Raw genomic sequence first — 23,774 nt, forward strand, 5'->3', positions numbered from 1 at the left:
CTTTTGCACTGTATATACATATGTACAAAAATTTAGTGTTTTTTAGTGTTTAGAAAATGTGCTGTAAAATATTGTGGTATCTCTTTGGTGTGTACAGTATTCCAGTGTTGGAAAGAAACACTTTCATTTTCATCCTGTAGGTGGCGATAGGTACACAATGAAACATTCTGACACATGCTGAACCTAAACTTACAAAATCTAGTGGAATGTGGTCTGTCATTATAGATTGTAACATCTAACATAGCTTTTATCAATAAAATGTTAATTAGTTGATTTATGAAAACACTGATTGTTAAAAGACTTTTTTTCTTCTTTTTTTTCAGAAACTAGTGGTATCTGATTCTGTTTTCAGAGAGTGATTCTGAGTTCTTTTGACTGTTTGATGACCGTGCACTTTACGTAATTACAACTTAACAGCCTCTCTTTGAGAATCACTATGCTTTGATTCAGGCCACACAGAAAGGAAGTGTGGTCGTTGACATGATCCTGTCACACTGCCTGCCACAGGAAACTCTTCTCTTCTCCTCTCCTCTCCTCTCCTCTCCTCTCCTCTCCTCTTGGAGTATGTTGGTGTGTGTGTGTTGGACGGTTTTCACTGCGAGGGTGGGGCAAACCTTAATTACAGACCATCTCTTCTCTTCCAGAAAGGGTCCTCTGTGTCTGTGCGTGTGTGTTTTTTGCCCCAAAATGTTTTGGGAGGGTCCTTTAATGGCACATATCACTTCGGCACTGAAGTCTCAAAACATGCATTTATAAAAAGCCAAAAATTACAACATGCCACTTAGATTGAATTTATATGAGTTTATGGGAAGAGGTGTGTTTGTGTGTGTGAGGTTTTACTTAGTTTATTCGTTCAGGAAGTCTTTGTAACACAATGCATTGCATTCCTGCACTCCTGCTGGGCTCCTCGTTTGTTCATTGCATTCTTGCCCACTCACCCCCAACCCCCTGTGTGTGTGCGTGTGAGAGTTTCGGGGGTCGCTTAAGTCTCCTAAAGACCACTTTACTCTTGGAATAACCCAAATCCCGCACCAACACACTCTCCACAAAAAACTACACACACAACCGAGTTCTTTCCCCCAACCCCCTCCCACAGGATACCAGGGGTCAGAGGTCAAACCTGGAGACACAAAGCATAAAGAGAACAGACCGCAGAAGGAGAGATGGGGAGAGGGAGAATAGGTGAGTTACGGGTAATTATAAGGGTAGTTAGTCAGCTGGAAAGTTGGTTAGATTAAAATCAGTACTGCTGCTCAGATGACAGTACATATATTTCAGTTCATTCATCAACTACCTTACTAACTATGAATAAGCAGCAAATTAATTGTAGTTAATAGTGAGAATAAAGCTAATTAGACTTGGTAACCAAAGACCAAAAATGTTCTCATCTAGATAAGTAGATATTGATGTGTGTGTCATCCTGTCAGTTGTGTTTAATTCCTGGAAGGGAGCATCGCAGGATTCATCTATCCTTATGCAAATCACAAACACACACACACACTCAGGGACCCGTCACATGCAGATGTGTAATCAAACAGGTATGTAGACGTCTCATTCAAACACAGGGAGTGTGAGGGCAGAACTGAGCTTTGAAGGGAGATCATTTGTGAGTCAGGAGTGTGCGTGTGTATTAAATTTTAAATTTAGACTTCTTTGAAATTGTTTGTGTCTTGCGGTTTTATTATGTCTTTGTGTATCCTAGTCTGGGATGGTTTTGTTTTGGTGTTTGTGTGTGTTCTCACTTTGACTGGTTTCAGGAATGCTCTTACAGGAACTAAAGCAAATGGGCCGCTCAAACTAATCTCATCTACTTTTACTGTCTCTCTCTCTCTCTCTCCCCTCATTCATCCCTGCCTCTCTTGTCCTCCTCCAGGGCATGTCGGTCTTTACAGTCTGCACCCCTGCAGATACCTACTCCCACTTTAAAGAAAAGTGAAAAAAAAGTGAAAGTGACATGATATACAGCCAAGTATGGTGACCCATACTCAGAATTCATGCTCTGCATTTAACCCATCCAAAGTGCACACACACACACACACACACACACAGCAGTGAACACACACACACACACACACACACGCCCGGAGCAGTGGGCAGCCATTTATGCTGCCGCGCCCGGGGAGCAGTTGGGGGTTTGGTGCCTCGCTCAAGGGCACCTCAGTCACGGTATTGCCATCCCGAGACTCGAACCCACAACCTTAGGGTTAGGAGTCAAACTCTCTAACCACTAGGCCACGAATGATGTTAAGGTTTCAAGGCTTATTACCCTTGCATTTGGAAAAGAATACATTTCATTTTATTTTATTTGGGTTGTTATTATCCATCTAACAAACAGATTTTATTTTATTTTTTCTATATTAAAAAAATAAAACTACGGAAGAGGATTAGGGCCAAGCAATAATAAAAAAATAAAATCATCTCGAGATTAAAGTCATTATATTGCAAGATTAAACTCATTAAATTTCGAGAAAAAAAGTCGAAATACAATCTTGAGAATAAACTCATTAAATATCGAGAATAAAGTCGTTGTGTTTCGAGATTAAACTCATTAAATTTCGAGAAAAAAAGTCGAAATACAATCTTGAGAATAAACTCATTAAATATCGAGAATAAAGTCATTGTGTTTTGAGATTAAACTCGTTAAATTTCCAGAAAAAAAGTCGAAATACAATCTTGAGAATAATCTCATTACATTACACGCCATTAATGGCAATGCCGTACGGTTTTAATTTATCATAGCTGTCCCAAGTGCCAGAGTGCATTTGGGTGAAGCCAGTGATAACCTTGCATTTGTCCTCTGGTTGTCATTTCATGTTGGACAAAAGCAAGTAGCCTACATCGCGCAAATTGGACTGATTTTTTTCTTCTAAAAAGACATATCCGCTTGCAAATTCTCTTTAAAGTTCGTGTGCTAATTATTATTGTGTCATAATTAGCTAATAGTTTGATAGTATTCTTTGTTACTGAAAGAAAGTCTAAAATATAGCTTGACTAAGTGATCCAACTCTGCCATGTCCTCTATAGGCTATGCAATGAACACTGATCGAATGCATTACTCTCTACATTTCATTTCGACTTTTTTTCTCGAAAACACAACGACTTTATTCTCGAAATTAAATGAGTTTATTCTCACGATTATTTCGACTATTTTTCTCGAAATTTAACGAGTTTTTTCTTGAAACAAAACGACTTTATTCTCGAAATTTAATGAGTTTATTCTCAAGACTGTATTTCGACTTTTTTTTCTCGAAATTTAACGAGTTTAATCTCGCAATATAATGACTTTAATCTCGAGATGGTTTTATTTTTTTATTATTGCTTGGCCCTAATCCTCTTCCGTAGTGTTCAGAACAAAATCAATTTTTCCATTATTTTTTTCATTTTGTTTTAATATTTGCCATTCAATGAGACTATTTTATTTTTATTTTTATAATTGTCATAATCCATATTCATAATCTGTTATTTTGTTCTGTTTTATTTTTTAATTTTCTTTTCTTTCTTTTTTTTAAACCACATTCATACTCTCACACTTACCTTAACGAACTGCCATAACCTGTCTGGTCTGAGATTTATTTCTCCTTTGCACTGTGATTATGACACTTCATTTGTCACCTGTTGGTCAAGTGTTAGCACATGCGTGTGTGTTTGTTTGCAAGCATGCAGTGTTTGTCACTGACTGACAGCGGGGGAACTGGCCATGTGTATGAACTTAGGACAAGTGAAAGTAGGTCACACACTCTGTTAGTAAACACATCCACACACACAGTTTACAATTAGCACTCGCAACCGTGACAATCTGCATTTTCTAAAAAACGCTGAACATTTGTTTTACTTTTTTAGTTCAACATTGACCGACCTGGTGGTCTGTTTTTATGTTTTTTTTTTTTTTTTTTTTTTTTACACACACACGTTTCATAGCACACACACCACCACACACATTTTATGTTCCTCCCCACACACACACACACACACAGTTTCATAGAAAGGCCACGGATTTCATGTTCCTCCCTGTTTCCACGGCTACACTATCACAAAGGACTCCAGTTGGCTGTGGAAAGAGAGCAAGGGATGGAGAGAAAGACAGTGACCAGCCCCTTTCTAAACACACGGCAGCTGGGCCGAACTGTCATTCTGCACCCTGGCCTGCTTATACACACACACACACACACACACACACACACACACACAAACTCTGTGGCCCCTCCTCTGGTTTTATAGCACTTTGTGTTTCTGATTATTCCCTTGGCATCTACTAGAGGGAGCCCAACTAACCTGTTTGAATGAGTTTTATCGTTTTTTTTGTCACTACTAACACACAAGCCCTCACACACTCCTATTGGTTTCCTCCACGTCCAGCCCTCAACATGCCCAGAGGTGCGTTCAATCTCCCCTCCTAATGAAGCATGAGGCTGAAAGAGGAGTTTCTCCAGGCAGGGGCCGAAAAGAAGGGATGAATGGATGACAGAGGGGGGCAGTGAAGGAGTGGAGAGGGGGTTGAGCAGGGGCCGTCTTTGATACAGCGCTGGCCCGGGCGGGGGGTAGTGTGTTTTTTAGCCAGGAGATTCACCATTCACACTCCGCTGTCGGTCGCTCGTTTGAAGAACCTTTTCAAAGAGTTTGTGGGCCGGGGGCCTAAAGGGGTTTTGTCATTCACAGAGTCCCTCTCCTCCTCCTCTTTAACCTCTCGCTCATTCTTTCACTCTTTTGAAATGAGAAATGCTTTATCAGCCAAGAACTCAGCCAATTAATGTTCAACCAACAGGCCGAATTGCTACAAAACTACACTTAAAAATGATTTTGTGAAGGTGTAAAAGATAATTGGAGTACATTTTATAAAGGAAACACTACTTCAGTCTTTCTTCTTCAAATATCATATTTAATTCAGTGTGTTGCTTGCCATTTCCTTGTAATTATTTGTGAAATTTACTAGCAATTTCTGAGTGAAAATTCTTTCAAAAGCATTTTTTTTTTCCGCATCACTCTCTCTCAGATTTGATCTAAACCTTTGGAAAGGTTAACTACAATCCTCAGAATTAGCTTGTTTGCAGTAGCATTTGGATTGTGTTAGACAAGCAGCAGATGTTAAGACGGTTTTGTTGAGAGAAAGTTGGACGAAAACATTTCAGGGAGTTTTTCTTTCTCCGTTCCTGCCTGCTGGAGCTCAGGAATTCTGTATCACACTCCACTTCCCAACTGCTGGATAAACACGATGGCCTTGAGAGCGTGTGTGTGCAGTTTTAGAGGCGTGACGCTTCCATGATACAAACATCAAAGTGTATCCGTGGAAACTGTGAGGTAGTCGGTAATGCCGCTAACATGGCATGACTTGTTTTTATTCTGTGTGCTTGCGTGTAGATGAAAATAAAGTAATTTGGGATGTGTCCTACACATCTGGTGTTAGAGAATCATACTGTGGTGGGCCATTTTGTAAAAACACTATTTTTGAGATGTTTCAGCCTCTAAAAAGACTTTGACAGCTCTCTGGCAACTGACTTCCTCTTCATTTTGTGGAGTCCAGACAACCCGTTGACCTCACTGGCATGCCTTTGTGTGGACGGGGCATCTGTGTGTTTCTGTTAGCAGACGTTTTTATTAGAAGGTTACATAAATACATCTACTGTAGGAGCTAAAAGTGCATTTTTTGTTATGTTATTAATTCTATTCACAATACTGTTTGGGGTCAGTATGTTTTTTTCCCTGAAAGAAATGAATACTTTTATTCAGGAAGGACACATTAATTGATCAAATGTGACAGTAAAGACATTTATAATGTTACAGAAGATTCTATTTCAGACAAATGCTGAACAAACTTTCAATTTATGAAAGTTACTGTTTTCAACAATAATAACAAGAAATTTTCTTGAGCAGCAAATCTGCATATTAGAATGATTTCTGAAGGATCATGTGACACTGAATACAAATAAAAAAATATATTCAAACACAATAGAAAACTAAAATATAATAATTATTCAAATATAAAATATAGTTTAAACTTCAAGATTTTAAAAGACACATCTGACTATATTACAAGTGTGTGATAAGATTAAAACTTCCAGCTTGGAAAAATCACATCTGACTGTAGTTTAAAGGGCTGCAGGTGGGTGGATGGTTTGGGCTATTTGACCTGTGGTTTGCCGTTTTTCAGTGAGAGCGAGAGAGAGAGAGAGAGAGGGGAAAGGCTTTAGAAATAAACCGCAGGACTGGGTGGGTCAGAGAACACACACATACACGCTTGACACATGACAGGCTCATACACACAGGTGAGAACAATTCGGGTGCTGTAACAGTTTAAAGAGAAAGCCTGGCCTACTTTCCACATACACTGTGACCCAGTTTACATAGATTCAGATGCACGGAGCAGAGTCCCAACCTGTTCCACATCCCTTCTGTGTGTGAGAGAGCTGTTAAAAGACAGCGCATGATCTTCTTACAGTGCTGTAATCTAAAACAGACGCGCTTTGGCACACACACTCTCGTACTCTCAGATGTCATAAAGCAAAAAAGATATCTTCCAATCTAATCCGTTCCCTCCATGTATTCAGGAGTAATGTGTGTGTGTGTTTGTGTGTGCGTGTGTCTGGGCTTGCACTAACCTGCTCCTGCCAAAAGCAGGAAATGAGGGAGCTGTAAGAAAATGGACTGCCACTGTTTAGTCTCTGAGCACACACACACACATGGACACACGCACGCACACATACACAGTGTTTAGTCTTCTCCAGCAGCTGTGCTATTCTAAGCAATGCAGGCAGGAAGAACAGAGAGAGAGCAGAAATAGATGGATGATTTGGGGACAGTAATGCCAAACTCCTGTTGTAGTTTTACTGTGCGATACTTCACAGAAATCTACTCGAAACATGCTCTACTATACTCTGACATAACAGTGCCTACCTAACACTACTCTACTTGCTTCCACTCAACTCAATTCTATTCCATGTGTTTGTTCTTTATTTGTTTCAGTAGTGAACTTCTTAACTATTCTACTCTATGCAACTCTATTCTATTCTATTCTAGTTACTTCTTTTCTATTCTGTTCTGTTCTATTCTGCTTTATTCAAAATGTCTCTTCTCCATTTGTTTTATTCTACTCTAATCAAACATATTCTTTTCCAGTGTACTGTACTCAACTATCTTTTCTTCTAGCCTTTTCTATTCCAATCTATTCAGTTTAAGTTTACTCTCATCTCTAGTAAACTATTCTAGTTTACTGAACTTTATTCTGTTCTTTTTTATTGAATTATGTTATACTCTTAATTCTATGCTATTATATTCCAGTCTGTTCTACTCTACTGAAAAGTATATTATCATAATCTGTTTCTCCCATTTTCTATTCAGCTCTACTCAATTCTGCTCAGTTCCATTTTTGGTGACTTTATTCTACTCTGTGATTCTAAAACACTGTAGATAATATTACAAGATAATAGATAATATCATAATATCGTTTTGTTCACTGAATTCTACTTTATTCAATTGTTTTATTATTACGTTTTATATCAACTCTATTTTGCTCTACTTAACTCTACTTTATTCTGTTCTAATCTGTTACATAATATTCTAGTACTTTCATCTCTACTCAGTGTTGTTCTGCTGTATTTTACTTAACTGTATTCTATTTTGCATTATTGAATTATGTTCTGTCTCTAACTCTATACTATTATATGCCAACTTTAAATTATTCTGCTTTATTTGTACCATTTTCTACTCTACTAAACCTGTTAAATCTACTGTATTCTAATCTTCTCTGCTATATTGTATTTCTTGTGTTGTTCTCTATAGTACTTCAGATAGTTGAAGTGAAATTTGGTCATTTCTTATTTTGTTTCTCTTTTGAATATTAATATTATTTTGCCATTCATTTGTCAGTTGATAAATATGCAAATTAATTTGGCAAACTTTCACTTAGTGACCTATCACTTACTCCTCCTCCACAGTATCATCATGTATAACCACCTACAAGAAAACTCCGCCCCCAGTCCCGCCCAGGTCAACACCCACCAGACCATACATCTCTATAACAGCCCAGAGCAGCACAGAATCAGCACAAGATGCCTACAATGAGCTCACAGGTGCTGGTCCTACTAACCGGGCCTTAGCAGCGGTCCAGTCAGGCCTTAGCAACTCCACAGAGAGCATCGATAGTATGAAGGCCCTGACAGCAGCCATCGAGGCAGCGAATGCTCAAGTCCACGGCCCAGCCAGCCAGCATGTGACCAACAGCACCATCACCATCACTACAGCCACCGCGACCACTAGCGTAACACACATCTCACAGGAAGCTAAGAGAGATGCCCTCAGGAAGTGTCTGTCCATAGGGATACAGGTTGGCCACACACACTCACACATGCACATAAGTGTTGCCTATAGCACCTATAGCTTTACAGATTGTATAAGCAATACCAAACTTACAATGAAAACAAGAAACAGAGAATTATATGTGAACTTCACTTCAGTCATTCACAACAGACATTCATCTACTCATATATGTGGAAAAACAGACTGTGTCTAAGAACCTTCAGAACAACATACTAGTATACTACTCTTACCATTTCTGCCATAGAAACATATGGCTAAAATAGTAAGATTAGTATGCCAGTATGCGATTCCAAATTCAGCAGAGCATTTTTGATAGTATGTAGGCCTAGTGTATGGCCAAAAATGATGGTAAGATTTGAGACACAGCCATTATCAGCAGTATATTATCTGATTATTAAGCAGGCATATATGTAGTATGCACTATGATGCCCAAGTATGTTATCTAGGTAGACAGCATAGGTTTTAGGCCACAGCCTAGTAGTACGTTCTCTGATTTTTGAGTGTGCTTCAATACATTACATGCTATGATGCCCAGAAATGCTTTCTAAGCGGTCAGCACATCGAGTTTTGAGACACAGCCATTTACAACAACTATAAAATATCTACTTAGTATACTCTGTGATGCTGTCTAGATAGCATACTGGGTTTTACTAGGTAGCATACTAGGTTTTTAAGTATGCATCAAAGTAGTGTACAATTTGCACATTTTATATCTACATCATTTAATACTAAAATATTCACTACAGTATTTACAGACAAATTAGATAGGCCAAGACAAACAAATTTGCAGCAACAAATCTGATGACAATAATTCAAAATTTACTTCTAACACCCAGACTCCATGCTGAATGTGTGTGTTTAGGTGGATGGTCCTGAGGAAGCCAATCAGTCAGAAGTGCACTGCAAGTTTCAGTCAGTCGGCATTCAAGTTGAGGAGGAGAGATGGTAAGTTTATCTATACCCACTCTCTCTCTCTCTCACACACACACACACACCCTTGCAGCATATTCCATTACATCTCCATCCTTTAACTCCCAACATGTGCTCATTCAAATAAGATAAAGTCACTCAAAACATTACAGATGTGGGGATAGTGACTATGAAAGTTTCAGAAGAATGGAAGGTGTAATAGAAGAGAGAAAAGAAAGTGAAAGAGAGAGCAAGTTGTCAATTCACGAACATGCTCCTGTGACAAAGACCCTCCCATTCTCTGTCTCTATTTCACACACACAGCTGTCCCAATCATGGTGGTTTGGACTCTGGGGCCTCCTGAAAGGGTAAAGAAGTGGGAGGCAGAGACAGCTGCTCTGTGTGTGTATGCGGGTGTGTCTGTGTGTGCGTGCACGGCCATCTGTTGCTGCACCCATTATGAAGCAGGCAGGCTGCTGGGTCACAGACGTGGTCAAGTATCGACCCCCTGTCTCACTTCTCTCTCTCTCTTTCTCTCTCTCTTGCTTTTTCTTTTGCTTTCTCTGATTCGCACACCCTCAAATGTCACTGTTTTAGCACCCTGTGAAAGGGAGGAACATAATGACAGGAGGAGGTAGAGGCCGCTAGAAATTCAGTCTCTGTGTGTTTCCGTAAAATCACCATCTCATAGCCAAAGTGCGGCTAGAGTGTACAGATCAAATGCCAGAACAAATATATGTTACACTCACACACGCGTACTGTCTATAAACTGTTGTTTTACAGAAGGTCAGTTAAAACCAAATTAACTTTACATATACCAAAAACAAATAAAATATATAAATATACATCAACAAACAAAAAAATACAAAAATATATATATATATATATATATATATATATATTGCTTCATAACCAACAGAATATATATATATATATATATATTGCTTCATAACCAACAGAATCCCATAATGCATTATTTATTGAAAAAAATAAATTAAATGGTGTTGTTTTGGAATTTATTACATTCAGTACAAAAAAGTATTTTAAAAATGATTTTTATTATACTTTGAAAATTGCTTATTAAAATATACTTCTGAATGTTATGTAGTTTTATGCTAATTAGAGTATTGCACTGTCAGTTTGGCAACATGCTAACATTAAATCATTCAAAACATTCAAACATTAATTAAATACTGAAATGGTTAAAAAAAAAATTGTTTAAAATAGACTAGTTCACCCAATATTTATGTATGCTATGCATTTTTATGCTTTATAGCAGGGGTGTCTAAACTCGGTCCTGGAGTGCCGGTGTCCAGCAGAGTTAAGCTCCAGCTTGCCTCAACACACCTGCCTGGAAGTTTTTAGTATGCCTGTTTAAGGGGTCATATGATGTTGCTAAAAAGAACATTATTTTGTGTATTTTGGTGTAATGAAATGTGTTTATGCGGTTTAAGGTTAAAAAAAACACATTATTTTCCACATACTGTACATATATTGTTTCTCCTCTGTGCCCTGCCTTTCTGAAACGCGTCGATTTTTACAAAGCTCATCATTCTGAAAAGCGAGGTGTACACTGATTTGCCAGCTATCCAGTGCTTTGTGATTGGCCGAATGCCTCAAACGTGTGATGCAAATGTTACGCCCCTTACTATACTGTGATGCGTGTTACTATTATTAGTCAGAAAACCGGCACCACAAGACAAAAACAATAAAATCCATTACATGCGAGCCATTTGTTGCATTGCATCACACCACGTAAACATAAAACCATGTCTGCATTTGTGACTGGAGAAATGACTAAAAACAAGCTCTACTCTACACTGCTCAAAACTCGTGTTTGAATCATCAGTGCCAAATCCTTTACATATGTAAACGTTCTTACAGACTGTGAATCAGAACAGCCAGCATTGTAGGCTGCTCTCCCAGGATCAGGAAACAGTCCTCCATAAAATGTGCTGCACACATCTGAATATTTGGGTTGAACTGTTCTGGAACCACTGATTTCTAGTTCTGTCCTCTTTTGGAAGGTCAAAAAAAAGTATTTTCGCTTTCACAACAAAACAGCGTCTTTTTAGGAGGGTGTGGTCGAGTCTTAACTTTTATAAAGGATTTCTCTTTGGGTTCGAGACTTTAGTCTTTGCAACTTTAGGGATCTTATCTATTCACAAACATCTTGTAACACTCCAAAGAGAAAGGAAAACTTGAAATAGCAAGTAGCTTGAAGCTGCAAGTGTGTTTGATTAAGCAGGACTTTGTGTCATTAGCTTAACATTGTTATGTTAGCAATATGCTAATGTTAAAACATCATTCGAACTGTATTCAATTTCCTTTATATAAAAAAAAGAGTATTTAACATATATTTTACCCAATATTTATATTAATAACAAAAATCATAACATTAACTTAATATCATAAACTAAAAATTAATATAAAAACAGAAATAATCATATTCAATACTGATAATATTATATAATACTATTCAATACTGATAAGTATTAAAATACTTAAAAAACATATCCTAACACCACTTATATAATTTAATTTTATTCAATACTGATAAGTATTAAAATAGTTAAAAACTGGATCGTTTTACTATTTACTATTGTGTTGGTACTTAAGCAACATATTCTAACGTCTCTGCTTATGTAGATTGTTGAAGATTATTTTAAGATGCTGTCATACACATGTATAGGAGGTTGTGGTTGGTAGCTACCAGCATTGAAGAGTTGAGGGCAGCAGATTCCTAGACAGTGAGAGAGGGACACACATAACACACACACACACACACAGGTTGCGGTATTTGGGCTTTCTGAAGCATGCCTTCCCTTACGAAAAAGAAGTTTATTCAAGTGTGCTATTAGTATACTTTTTTTAAACTAAAAATAGGAAAGTATGCTTTTAGTTTACTTTTTTATGTACTTCTCAGAAATGGGCTTTATCTACTCAGAAATATACTTAAAATGACATTTAAGTATACTTGACTTATACTTACAAAAAGTCTAAATATACTTGAACTTTACTTAAGTATACTTAATAAAATAAACTTGAAGTATACTACTTTTTGGTAAGGGTTAGCAACTGAGAGGGAATACAGCTGTAAAACACAGGCACGGCTCTCCTAGCACAGGTCTGCTCTTGTTTCCTGCTGAAGTCAGAGCCTTTGAACTGTACATAGAGACTCCTTTAACACGTCATACACTCTTTTCCTCCCCCTCAGTGTGGTTTGAACAAAGGATATTAAGGAATGAGTCCCAAATCAATCATGGCTGTTTTTATTTTATTTTTATTTTTTTGTCTGGGGAGGTGTACTACAGCCGGTACTTAGACACAGGGAGTACTGACAAACTGTTGAGCTCCAGAACTTGTCATAAAAGGATGGATGGATGGATAGATAGATAGACACACTGTGTATTTTGATATGTAATATAAACAACATCATAAAGGTAAATATGCCCTTGAAAGTCATTTTGGTGAACTTCTGACACTGGTGTCTTCCATGTCACACCCTTCAGAGGTTTTGGTGCTGTGGTGGTCTTGGTGGCTTTAACATGCGGCTAGAATAAGCATCTTGAAAACTGAGTGTGTGTGGGTGTTCTATTGATAGCTTCGGTTAATATGTAAAGCTCTATATGTAAAGACTCCACCATAGGTTAGTTTCAGTCTCAGACAGCACCATCTCATACATAAATGGAATATCCAGATTCAGCGTGATTCGCTGGCTATGACAGAATTTCCAGTCATGGTACACTGGTAAACTTATGTCAGTGTGATTTTGAGTGGTTGCATGAAGTCAGGTTTTGATCATCATCATGAACAATGATGAAATATTTAATACTTTAACTCAATTAGGCAAATTGTTTTGTCATTTAGATTTCTTGCCATTGCCATTTGGTTTAATATTTTGTCATCTAATACAGTGAAATGTATACCTTTTTATTTGTGGCTCAGTTGTCCAGATATTTTGGGGGCCACTTTATATATTTCAGGTTCAAATGTAAAAAGAATCTGCTGTAGTTACATTTAACTGTGAACATGAGAACCATACACACACACACACACACACACACACACACACACACACGAATGCTTTCTTATGATATGATTTACAGAAGGCAATGATTACTACCATGTGAGCGGAACAAGAAATGAATACTCTCTCTTCTCTCTCTTTCTCTTGTGCCCTTATTTGTCTCTCTTCCTCTCTACAGGAAGTAGTTAGCTGATATGAAACAGGCCTCTCTGACACACACACCCACCCACCAACAATCAAAAATGGTCTGTAATGGGAAACAAATGGTTAAAAAAGATATCAGATCTCAGAACAGACTCAGGAGAACAGAACAGACACAGATTATTGGATGTATGGATGAAAACACTGATTTCTAAGTTCATGAAAAAATTAAACATAATTTTATGGCCTGTATGTGCTATCATTATTTTTTGTTGTGCCTTCTAATAAGCCAAAATTCAAACACTGAGATACAAAGACGCGACAGGCACTCAGGGTATGGTGAGAGATGTCAGTGTGCTTCAGTGCACCTGAATAGAGCAGGTGTCCTACCTTTCCAGTAACACACACACACACACACACCAGGCAAACACACAGTAGCCGATCTAAGCCAGATCGCTTTGATATGTTATCCCTCTCTATTCCTACAGGTGTCTGTGTGTTTGTTACACTTGCATATAATATCATAGTCTACAGTTACATAGAAGTAAGTTTTAACAGAAAATTACAAGCCAATTACATTTTTTTTTATCACTTTTTTTTATCACTTTTTTTAAGTCTTTAGTACATTTTGGCGTCACTATTATTATTATTTATTTTTTTATTAACTATTATTATTTATTATGGGGCAAACCTACATTACATTTCACATCATTTTTAACAACATTATGAAACTTTCATTTTATTGACATTTTTGGCTACAGTATGTTTTATATTTTTATTAGATTTCTAAATTCTTAATTTTTTATTTAAAACAAAATTATAATTAATGTTAATTATATATTTTTTTATTTAAATAGATTTTTAAATTCTATTTGATAATAGAAAATATCATATTAAGCACATTTTGTTTATTTTTATAACTTTTTTTAATTGTTAACATAACACTTTAATGTACACTATGATTCAAAAGTTTGTATTAGCAAGATTTTTTTTTTTTTAAAGAAATGAGTCCTTTTATTCAGCAAGGATGCATTAAATTATCAAAAGTAACAGTAAAAACATTGTACAAAATATTTCTATTTAAAATAAATGCTCTTATAAATTTAAATGGTAAATTTTCTATTCATCAAAGAATCCCAGGGGGAAAAAAGCTTGTATCATTATTTCCACAAAAATATTAAGCAGCAAAACTGTTTTCAACATTGATAAAAAAAAAAATAAAATAAATAAAAAAAAACGTTTATTGAACACTAACTCAGGATATTTCTGATGGATCATGTGGCACTGACGACAGGTTTAATGGCTGCCAATTCAGCCTAAGAGACTTCTTTCAAAAACATTTTTTTAAACTGTTCACGAAAACCTTCAATAATACAGTGTTAATTTTTCTCACTATATTTTGATAATTTTTTCTCATCATATTAACAGTATGTTTTCACTAAAAAATTGTAATGTTATGATGCAAATTTTTTAGTCTATTCTTTGTTATCATCAACAAATTTAAAAAAGCCATTGTCTGCAAGCACTATTGGGACATGCTTGGAATGCTTCATTCGCCAGCATTTTTTTGTATAGGTGCAACCAAAAAGTTTAAGTCAACATTATTTTTGAGTGTTAGATTCACATTTTGGAGAAAAAAAAAAAACCTTGAAAACAAGCTATACAACATGGTTCATCTTTTCTTTCCAGCTACCGCAGAGTCACCCGCTCCAACAGCGTCACCACTGCCGTTCAAGCTGATCTTGACCTTCTGGAGTGTCTCGGCGATGACCAGTCCACACAGATCCACCAGGGGCCCATTGTCCGCCAGCCATCCCGAGATGCAGCCACTTCCACTGTCAGCATCCAGGGCTCTGGGAACCACTACCATGCCTGTGCCCAAGATGACTACACAGATGTGGGCTTCGACCCCTCCATTCTGCCCCCTCCAGACCCCTGGATGGATGGAGCCATAGAGGAGGAATATGCAAGTGGGGTGTCAGGGTTCGTGTGTCCGCAGGACGGACGCTGGTTTCTGAAACTGCTGCAAGCAGAGGTGGAGAGGATGGAGGGGTGGTGCAAACAGATGGAGCAGGATAAGAGAGAGAATGAGCTTCCAGAAGACAGTGAGTAACTCTGAGATGTTTACTCTCAAAAAGGTCGTATGCTGCCTGTCTGCCTATGTAAACTCATTCATTCAACAGCATTTTGGGTCATTGAAGACTCATTTAGAATATTTGATTCAACAGCATTTTGGGTAATTAAAGATTCATTTAAAATGTTCAGTTCAACTGCATTTGGGGGCATTAGAATGTTTTATTCAAAAGCATTTTGGGTCATTGAAGAATCATTTAGAATTTTTGATTCAGCAGAATTTTGAGTCATTGAAGACTCATTTAAAAAGTTCAGTTCAACAGAATTTTGGGTCATTGAAGGCTCATTTAGAAGATTCGATTTAACTGTATTTTGGGTCATTATGAACTCATTTAAAATGTTTGATTCAATAGTATTTTTGGCCATAAGAATGTTCAATTCAGCTGCATGTTGGGTCATTGTAGAATCATTTAGAATGTTTGATTCAACAGCATTTTGGGCCATTATAAGCTAATTTACAATAATTCAACAGCATAACCTTTCTGGAATTCTCAATTGAAAACCACTTTTTGGGATATTTGCATGTTCAATTGTAATGTTCTAAATGCATCTTTGATGCCATAAACATTGTTTTTAGTTAGGCAACTTGTGATATTTTACACTATATAGGAAAGTAATCATAGCAAAATGGCTAAAATCACTAAATCACCAAATCCCCAATTACTCTAAAATTTTAAAGTCAAGTAGTTTTTTTTTTTTTTACTAGAATGACACTTGTACAGTCTGTGTCCAAGAATAATTAGCCACTTTAACAAAACTACCAGTGCACAAGGTCATTTCACAGTCTGGTTACCTCAGGTCGGACTCTTGCTTTTTATCCCACTTCCCGCCTTTTCCTTGCTCAAGCACACACACCCACACACACGGCACAGTGACGGTCTTCGTGTCAGTCACAAAGCCTGCTTGTTCATCTCTCTCCTCTCTGTCTCCCTCTCACATACCAGACATTTCTACCAGCAGAGAGCCACCCGTCTCCCTTGTTTCTTTCTCTCCCTCTCCCTCTTTCTCTGTATATTTTCTTTTTCCTCTCACTGTTTCTATATCAGTCTCCTTCCACTCTTTCTCTTCTCTAACCCTTCCCTCTTTCCCTGAATACATAAAATATGCTAATCTGTCCAATGACAGCTCATTGTTTGCCATATGGTCTCTTGCTGCTGCATATGTTAAACAGAGTGAGTTCAGTTCGTCAGATCTCTGTTTAAACTGCTCATGGTTCCAATCCACAGAGACACGCTGCAGTCACTCCTGAGGCCACGGCGAAAGCCTTTATGTGACCCCCGCATGGCAAACATTAGCTGACTTTAAGACAATTAACCTTTGTTTGGTAATCTGATATGACACTTACTCTTTTTGACTCTTTGCTATCTTTTTACATCACACTATAGCTCTGTGTGTGTTTGTGTGTGTGTGTGTGTGTGTGTGTGTGTGTGTGTGTGTGTGTGTGTGTGTGTGTGTGTGTGTGTGTGTGTGTGTGTGTGTGTGTGTGTGTGTGTTTCTTGGCTCATTGGCTGTGGCGGGTCTTTGTTTGTTGTGCATGGTAAACACTCCCCCTGCTCCTCTGGTTCCTGCATTTGGGTTCCCAAGCCTTAGATATTTATCTCACTTCAAAGAAACAGCATTTAAACATTAACAGAGTGTCTAAGCCTTTGCGACACACACACCCACATTCACTACTGTGTTATTGCATAGAATTTCTCATACTGTGCTTGCAACAACTTTTCAAGCTACTTAATCCACTTTTGTTTTACTACACTTTACTACGTTTTCCACAGCTGATTCTCGGTTATTTTGTCTGTTTAGTTCTTGGCAAGATTCGCAGTGCGGTGGGCAGCGCTCAGTTGCTGATGTCACAGAAATTTCAGCAGTTCCGGGAGCTCTGTGAAGAAAACTTGGTATGTAAGCACACATCCTCAGCCAATCAGAGCAGAGCTCCACTTGGTAGCTCTGCCCCTGATTGGCCATGTTAGCCTGAATAGCATTAAATAAGTAATACCCAACTAGATATAGTTTTTTTTTTATATAGTTAACAGATGTTTTGTGTATAATCTGTTCTCTGGCTGTCAGAATCCCAATGCCCACCCAAGGCCCGTGTCTCAAGATCTGGCAGGATTCTGGGATATGCTGCAGCTGTCCATTGAGAACATCAGCCTGAAGTTTGATGAGCTACACCAGCTGAAAGCTAACAACTGGAAAGCACTGGAGCCTCCTGAGAGAAAGGTACAGATTTTACATCACAAATTCAGATGCATTACACACTATCTAAAAATAGTTAAGAAAACCACAGTTGACACATATTAATTTGCAACGCAGTGTAAATACAGTGCAGTGCCATTTTGTTGGCATGCTTAAGATGAATTATTGGTGTATTGTAACTGTTCGATATATGTCAGAGTAGTATTAAATTGAATGCAAAACCCAAAACGAAAATTATGTCATTAATTGCTTGTTCCAAACTTATATCATTTTCCCCCAAATTAATAGTTTTGAATAATTGTACAGTTCACTCTTTTTCAAAGAACACAAACACAACACGTAAGCATTATAAAAGTACTCTGTATGACTTTTATTCCTGGTCTCCTGAAGTCATATGATAGCTTTGTGGGAGGAAAATATCAAAATTAGGGTCATTAGCTGTTAACTGCTGCCATCAGAAACTGAGTCAGTGAGTCGAGAATCGAATCAGTCCAGTTTGCACAGAATCATTCACATCAATGTTTTGATCTGGCTTAAAAATTTGTAAGCTGAACCAAATAATCATTAAAAAGAATCAAAAGAATGATTTGTTTGTGAATCAGACATAACTACTTCTCTCCTAAATTCTTATGATCAAGCCAAGGAGCGCTAGGGCAGATATCAAGTCACATGAACTACTTTAACAATGCTTTGTTTGACGGATCCAGTTCCTGTTTATAGGAGTTGCATGGAAAAGAACAACCAGCACAATATTCAAAATTTCAGTTTTCTGTATTTGCATTCGGTTAAATATGCCGTCTACTCTGACTCTGTAGGTCTATTGCTTTTTTGTTTAATATCTTATTTGAATGTTATAAATCTTATTTTATTCATGAATATTGTATGCTTTGATTTGTTTTGCTCATTTTCTTATTATTTTATGTGTTCTGTGTTTGACAGTGATCTGGTTTTGAGGGGATGCTCCCAAATTGCACGCTGCATGTGGTTTACGTCCAGTGGTCCCATTCACCTCATGGCAAATGGGTTGAACTCTTAGCTCACAAAAATGCCTTCTGTAATGGCCAAGCTCTCACCTAATGTATTTGGCTAATGCCTGGCACTCAAACACAACTAAATATAGCCAATGACCTAACAGATGACCCCACAATTGCATGCATTAGCAGTGTTGTGTTACATTGAGGAGTGGCACTAACTAGTTTGTCGTTGCTGTCCAGGAGAAGCGTGTGCCCCCTCCGGTACCCAGGAAGCCGGGGAAGGGTCCTGTGCTGCTAGTGAGAGACCGGTCTCTGGAGGGCTCCCAGCGGTTGGAGGCTCGTAAGCGGCTGCTAGCGGCTAAACGTGCTGCCGCCTCCCAGCGCCAGAGCTCTGTCACAGAATGTGCCGACAGCATTGAAATATACATCCCAGAGGCCCAAACACGATTATAAACACTGAAATCCAGGTGCTTAGAAGCATAAATAGACACACACACACACACACACACATCTTCAACCATAACACAATAGCACTGAATGACAAAGGCAGGGTAGCTGTAACATAATCACTACTCTTTTCTTGTCTAAAAGAGAGTTTCTTCACTGTGGGATTCTACTGTATGTATTTACGACTTAATTTTACTTTCTTCCTCCATCCTGCATTTGCTATGTAGCTCCCTTGTTAAACTTCCAAAGACTTTTAATCTTTCTATTAGACACTCTATATTTAATTGTTCAAATAACAAATTATATATATTCATGTCTAAAATACAGCATATTATTATGTCTGTTAATATTACTACTCAAATAATGCAAACTACTGAATTTTATTATTTCATTTGTAGTGTTTTGCAGTTACCGTGTAAGAGCCATATGTCTTGTGTTCTCAAAGAGGACATAACTTCTAAAAGGGCAACATACCCATCACTTATGAAGATTTTAACGCCAATGTAGCGATTTCAGTGTATGTATGTAAACGTGTGTCAGGCTTTCAGTACATGTATTACACTCTCTCATGTGTCACCCTGCACCTCTGAGACAGGGCGAGGTTGTTCTGTTTTCAGTATCAGGGGATAGAATGGAAAAAACATCTTTTCTCTAATTTCTTTTCATATTTTTCAACCTCCCACTCGGTCATCCTTTAGCGTCCTCTCAAAGCATCATATCTCCGATCCTGTCCGCCCACTATCTCCCCTCAGCAGTGCCACTCACCTGTTTGACTGACATAGAAGTCCATCATGTATATCAAATGTGACACAATTATCTGTCACTGCTTAACGTGTTCACGTCATTAACAGAAGTGCTGTCAGAACATGCCACTCTTCATGGCTCTGATTCATTAGCCATTTATAAATTAGCAATGTGTCACATTATAAAACATTGTATTTGGGCAGTCAGGGATTTCATTCAGCATTAAGCCCCATTCACACTGACAGCGATGAAGTGATGCAAAGTCTTTTATTTTCAGAGATCTCTGACAATTTCTGATGACATGAACAAGGTGATGTTACGTGCCTATATCAAGTCAAGTCAAGCTACTTTTATTTATATAGCGCTTTTAACAATACACATTGTGTCAAAGCAACTGTACAGCATTAAATAGGAAAATAGTGTGTCTATAATGCAAAAAGGCAGTTCATCATTGAATTCAGTGATGTCATCATCCAGCTTAGTTCAGTTTAAATAGTATCTGTGCAATCAAGTTGACGATATCGCTGGAAATGAAGTGTCCCCAACTAAGTAAGCCAGAGGTGACAGCGGCAAGAAACCAAAACTCCATCGGTGACAGAATGGAGAAAAAACCTTGGGAGAAACCAGGCTCAGGCCAGAGACGAAACCAGCAGGTCAATTCCAGGCTGCAGCAAAGTCACATTGTGCAGAGGACTCATCCCTGTAATTGGACTATATCCAATGAATTGCTACTTTTATTCTTTTTGATTGCGACTAGGTCACAATTGTGAATTTTAATTTCATAATTGTGATTGTTGTGACTTACAGTAATTGCAATTTTATGTTAATTGTGACTTTATATCATTTTACGTAATATAATTGCGATTTTAGATGTTAATTGTGATATAATTGTGACTATTTCCCGCGATTGCATTTTGATGTATCACAGTCACACAATATATCACAATTGTGACCATATATTACAAAATATTTTATATCTCTTAATTGTGACTTTCCTTAATGTAATTGCAGGTTTAGGTGATAAATATGATTTTATATTGTAATTGTGACTTAATGGCTTAGTTAAAAGCAATAAAATCGCTGTCAGTGTGAACAGGCCGCAACAAGACATTTTCTAATTCTATGGCATTAAATAGCTCCTCCCACTGTGAAATCTCATTGTTTCGTTCTTCATAACTGTACATTAAGCATCTGATTGGCTGTGAACGTGTCATGTCACTCAGCAGTTTCTCGTTCAGTGTGGGCAAATTATCTTGGCAGTGAATTCATCTTGTTGAACTTGCCATTAGATTCTTTAAAAAAAAAATGCACATTATTTAGCATATTTTGTAAATGATGAATTATAAAATGCCTTCCTGACTGCTTACTAATATAGCTCCTCACTATATTTGTCTAAATGTTTGTATAAATTGATATAAAGTAAAATATAAGTATTTTATAATGGAGTTGTAGAGATATTTAAAACCTGAAGAAACCCATTTAAACCATTTCCCTCTTTACCATTGCTTTTGAATTTCAATAATGCTTAAAGTATCATTTTAAATAATGAAACTGCAATGTAACAGCTCGATAAATGTAATAATACATACACATTTTAGTTAAAAACTCCAACTCTGACTGAGCAATTTATTCATTATATTTATAATCACAAGTTTGCATGATAGTCTTTATCCGGCCAAGTTAGTCAAGTGTGTGTGTGTTTTCACATTAAGTGCATGTACCCAAGTGCTTCCTAATTTTCCTGAAGGCATCTCTTTGTTTTTTTCAACCGATATGTAGCACAGCTGATACTTTGTAATATGGATAATCTACTCTTTAGTTTTTTTTTTTTTTTTTTACTTATACTAAGATGTATATACTTTCAGTAACCCTGCGGAGACAGTGCATGTAAACATGTATCAGTGCAGAGCACAAACCATCAATTTATTATTTTTCTATTGAAGGAAACCTACTTAACCATTGAATCACACTCTTGTGCTGCTCTTGTAATTGATTTGTAAACAGCGCTGCATCATAGTTGCACTGACAGGTTACTCAATACTAGTCAAAACCTAACTGCACTGTCTCATATTTTTCAATAACTGATAATACTAATTTGCACTTGTTAAATATGTTAAATAAACTGAGCTATTTCTTTTTTTCTTTCTCAGAATATTTCACTGTGGATAGACACGTCACTATAAATATATATATATATTGATTTTAATTTCCCAGCAGCCAATGTGCAGCCATTCTCTATTTTCATAGTTCAGTTGCATTGGCTTCAGTTTGATGCTGGTAGTGCTTATCTTATTAACTAAACTCTTAGTTCCAGTTATTATGCACTAGAGCCCTTCTACTGTGGTTAATGTTTGTTTGAAATATTATTGATGTTTAAACGCTCGGCCTTAATTTATGAATATATGATAGTCATGCACAACGTAGCCTCAGGGGAGACTATATAACATGTGTATGAATGTGTGTGTGTGTGTATCGGTGTGTGTGTGTTTGTGTATGTGTATATCATGAAGAGGTCTTATACTGGAGATGTTACCGTACCAATTAAAGCATTCAATATTGACGACAAATTGCCCATATTGATATTTCTGTATCAATGTGCTGAGTAGTATTTCATCGCACTTACAGTCCAAACTGACACCAAAATTAGGAATAATTTTTTTTGGACAATCAGTGATTAACACAAAGGAAATTCATGTAATTTTATTTGTAAAAATTATATAAATAAAATTATACTGAAATGTTTATCGGAATATTGATTTAATTTCATTTTTAGTATTTAAAGAGATATTTATGAGACATTAAAGATATATTTTGTGAGAATATATAGCACTAAAGTGATCACAATCTCATTTTCTTAATTGTTGTCATTCACTGATGTGAAAATATGGGTTTATATCTGGCAACATGATAAGTCCTGACATTTTAGGGTTTTTTCTCCCAAAATACAAGAAGATTAGACTGTGCATTATTGCCAAAATGTGGACTGTGCACCCTCCACAATGTTTTGGGAAATGAAGGCAGGATATTATGTATTTACTGTTCTCATAAAAGCATAAACTTTATCAAAATGACTGTGTGTGTAAATACATGAATGTTCTTCATTGTAAATGTAACCTACATCTAAGGAAATCTTACTACTTACATTTTGTATTTATTGTAACTACACTGTTAATGTTATGGCACGTGTATGAAATTTTGATCATTAAAACATTACAGATGCTCACAGCCATGAAGTGATTCATTTACAAATAAAAGTGTGTGTTTGTTCTATCCAGAAAGACCGAATGAATGAAACTTTACATAGAAACCTGTTTGCACGTTTCCTACTTTTTGTCTCACAAGTGAAACTTTGTATCTTACAACTGTGACTATATATTTTGTAATTGTCATTATTTCTCAGAATTGTGACTTTAATTGTCAGTGTTGCAACATCTGACAATTATGAATTGCAGTTTAATCTCTCGTAATGGAGACTTTATCTCAGAGTTTATCACATTGTTTGTAATAATTGACTTTATTTCTCTCAATTGAAACCTAATAATATCTCACAACTGTGACTTTTTCAAATCGTTTATATTTCTCAAAACTTTTTTTAGTCTTGCAACATGTCTTAAAATTATGACACTGTCTCACAATTATGACTTTAATGTCATGGCAGATTTTTCCACTTTTGTGACCTCACAAGTACAACTTTTTATTTATTACTCCTATTATATATGGTGACACTATTGTAATTATAACTTTGTTTCACACAATTGCAGCTATTTTTCACAGTTCTGACTATATGTCACAATTTGACATCTCACAATTTCCTACTATTAACTAGGCTTCATAGTTTTAAATCACTGCCTGAGAAGAACAGATCTTCTTTGAGTCTTATTAGCAGACACCTT

The 23,774-nt window shown here is 36.9% G+C and overlaps 1 protein-coding gene across 4 annotated transcripts in view; it reads left to right on the plus strand.

Annotated features, from left to right (window-relative positions):
* LOC109109419 (disks large-associated protein 1-like) overlaps positions 1-20,351 on the plus strand; it is a 111,020-nt gene extending 90,669 nt beyond the window's left edge. For 2 of the 4 annotated variants that reach the window (XM_042714186.1, XM_042714185.1), the window contains 6 exons: positions 7,929-8,317; positions 9,173-9,255; positions 15,080-15,495; positions 17,324-17,415; positions 17,588-17,740; positions 18,931-20,350. In XM_042714186.1, coding sequence (XP_042570120.1) covers positions 7,929-8,317; positions 9,173-9,255; positions 15,080-15,495; positions 17,324-17,415; positions 17,588-17,740; positions 18,931-19,143 — 1,346 coding nt within the window. In that variant the 3' untranslated portion in view covers positions 19,144-20,350. Of the gene's footprint in view, positions 1-7,928; positions 8,318-9,172; positions 9,256-15,079; positions 15,496-17,323; positions 17,416-17,587; positions 17,741-18,655 lie in introns of all 4 variants that reach the window. The other 2 variants (XM_042714183.1, XM_042714184.1) reach the window with 2 other exon arrangements.
* The last annotated feature ends 3,423 nt before the right edge of the window (positions 20,352-23,774 follow it).

This window comes from Cyprinus carpio, chromosome A24 (assembly GCF_018340385.1).
Source record: "Cyprinus carpio isolate SPL01 chromosome A24, ASM1834038v1, whole genome shotgun sequence".
Lineage (NCBI taxonomy): Eukaryota > Metazoa > Chordata > Actinopteri > Cypriniformes > Cyprinidae > Cyprinus > Cyprinus carpio.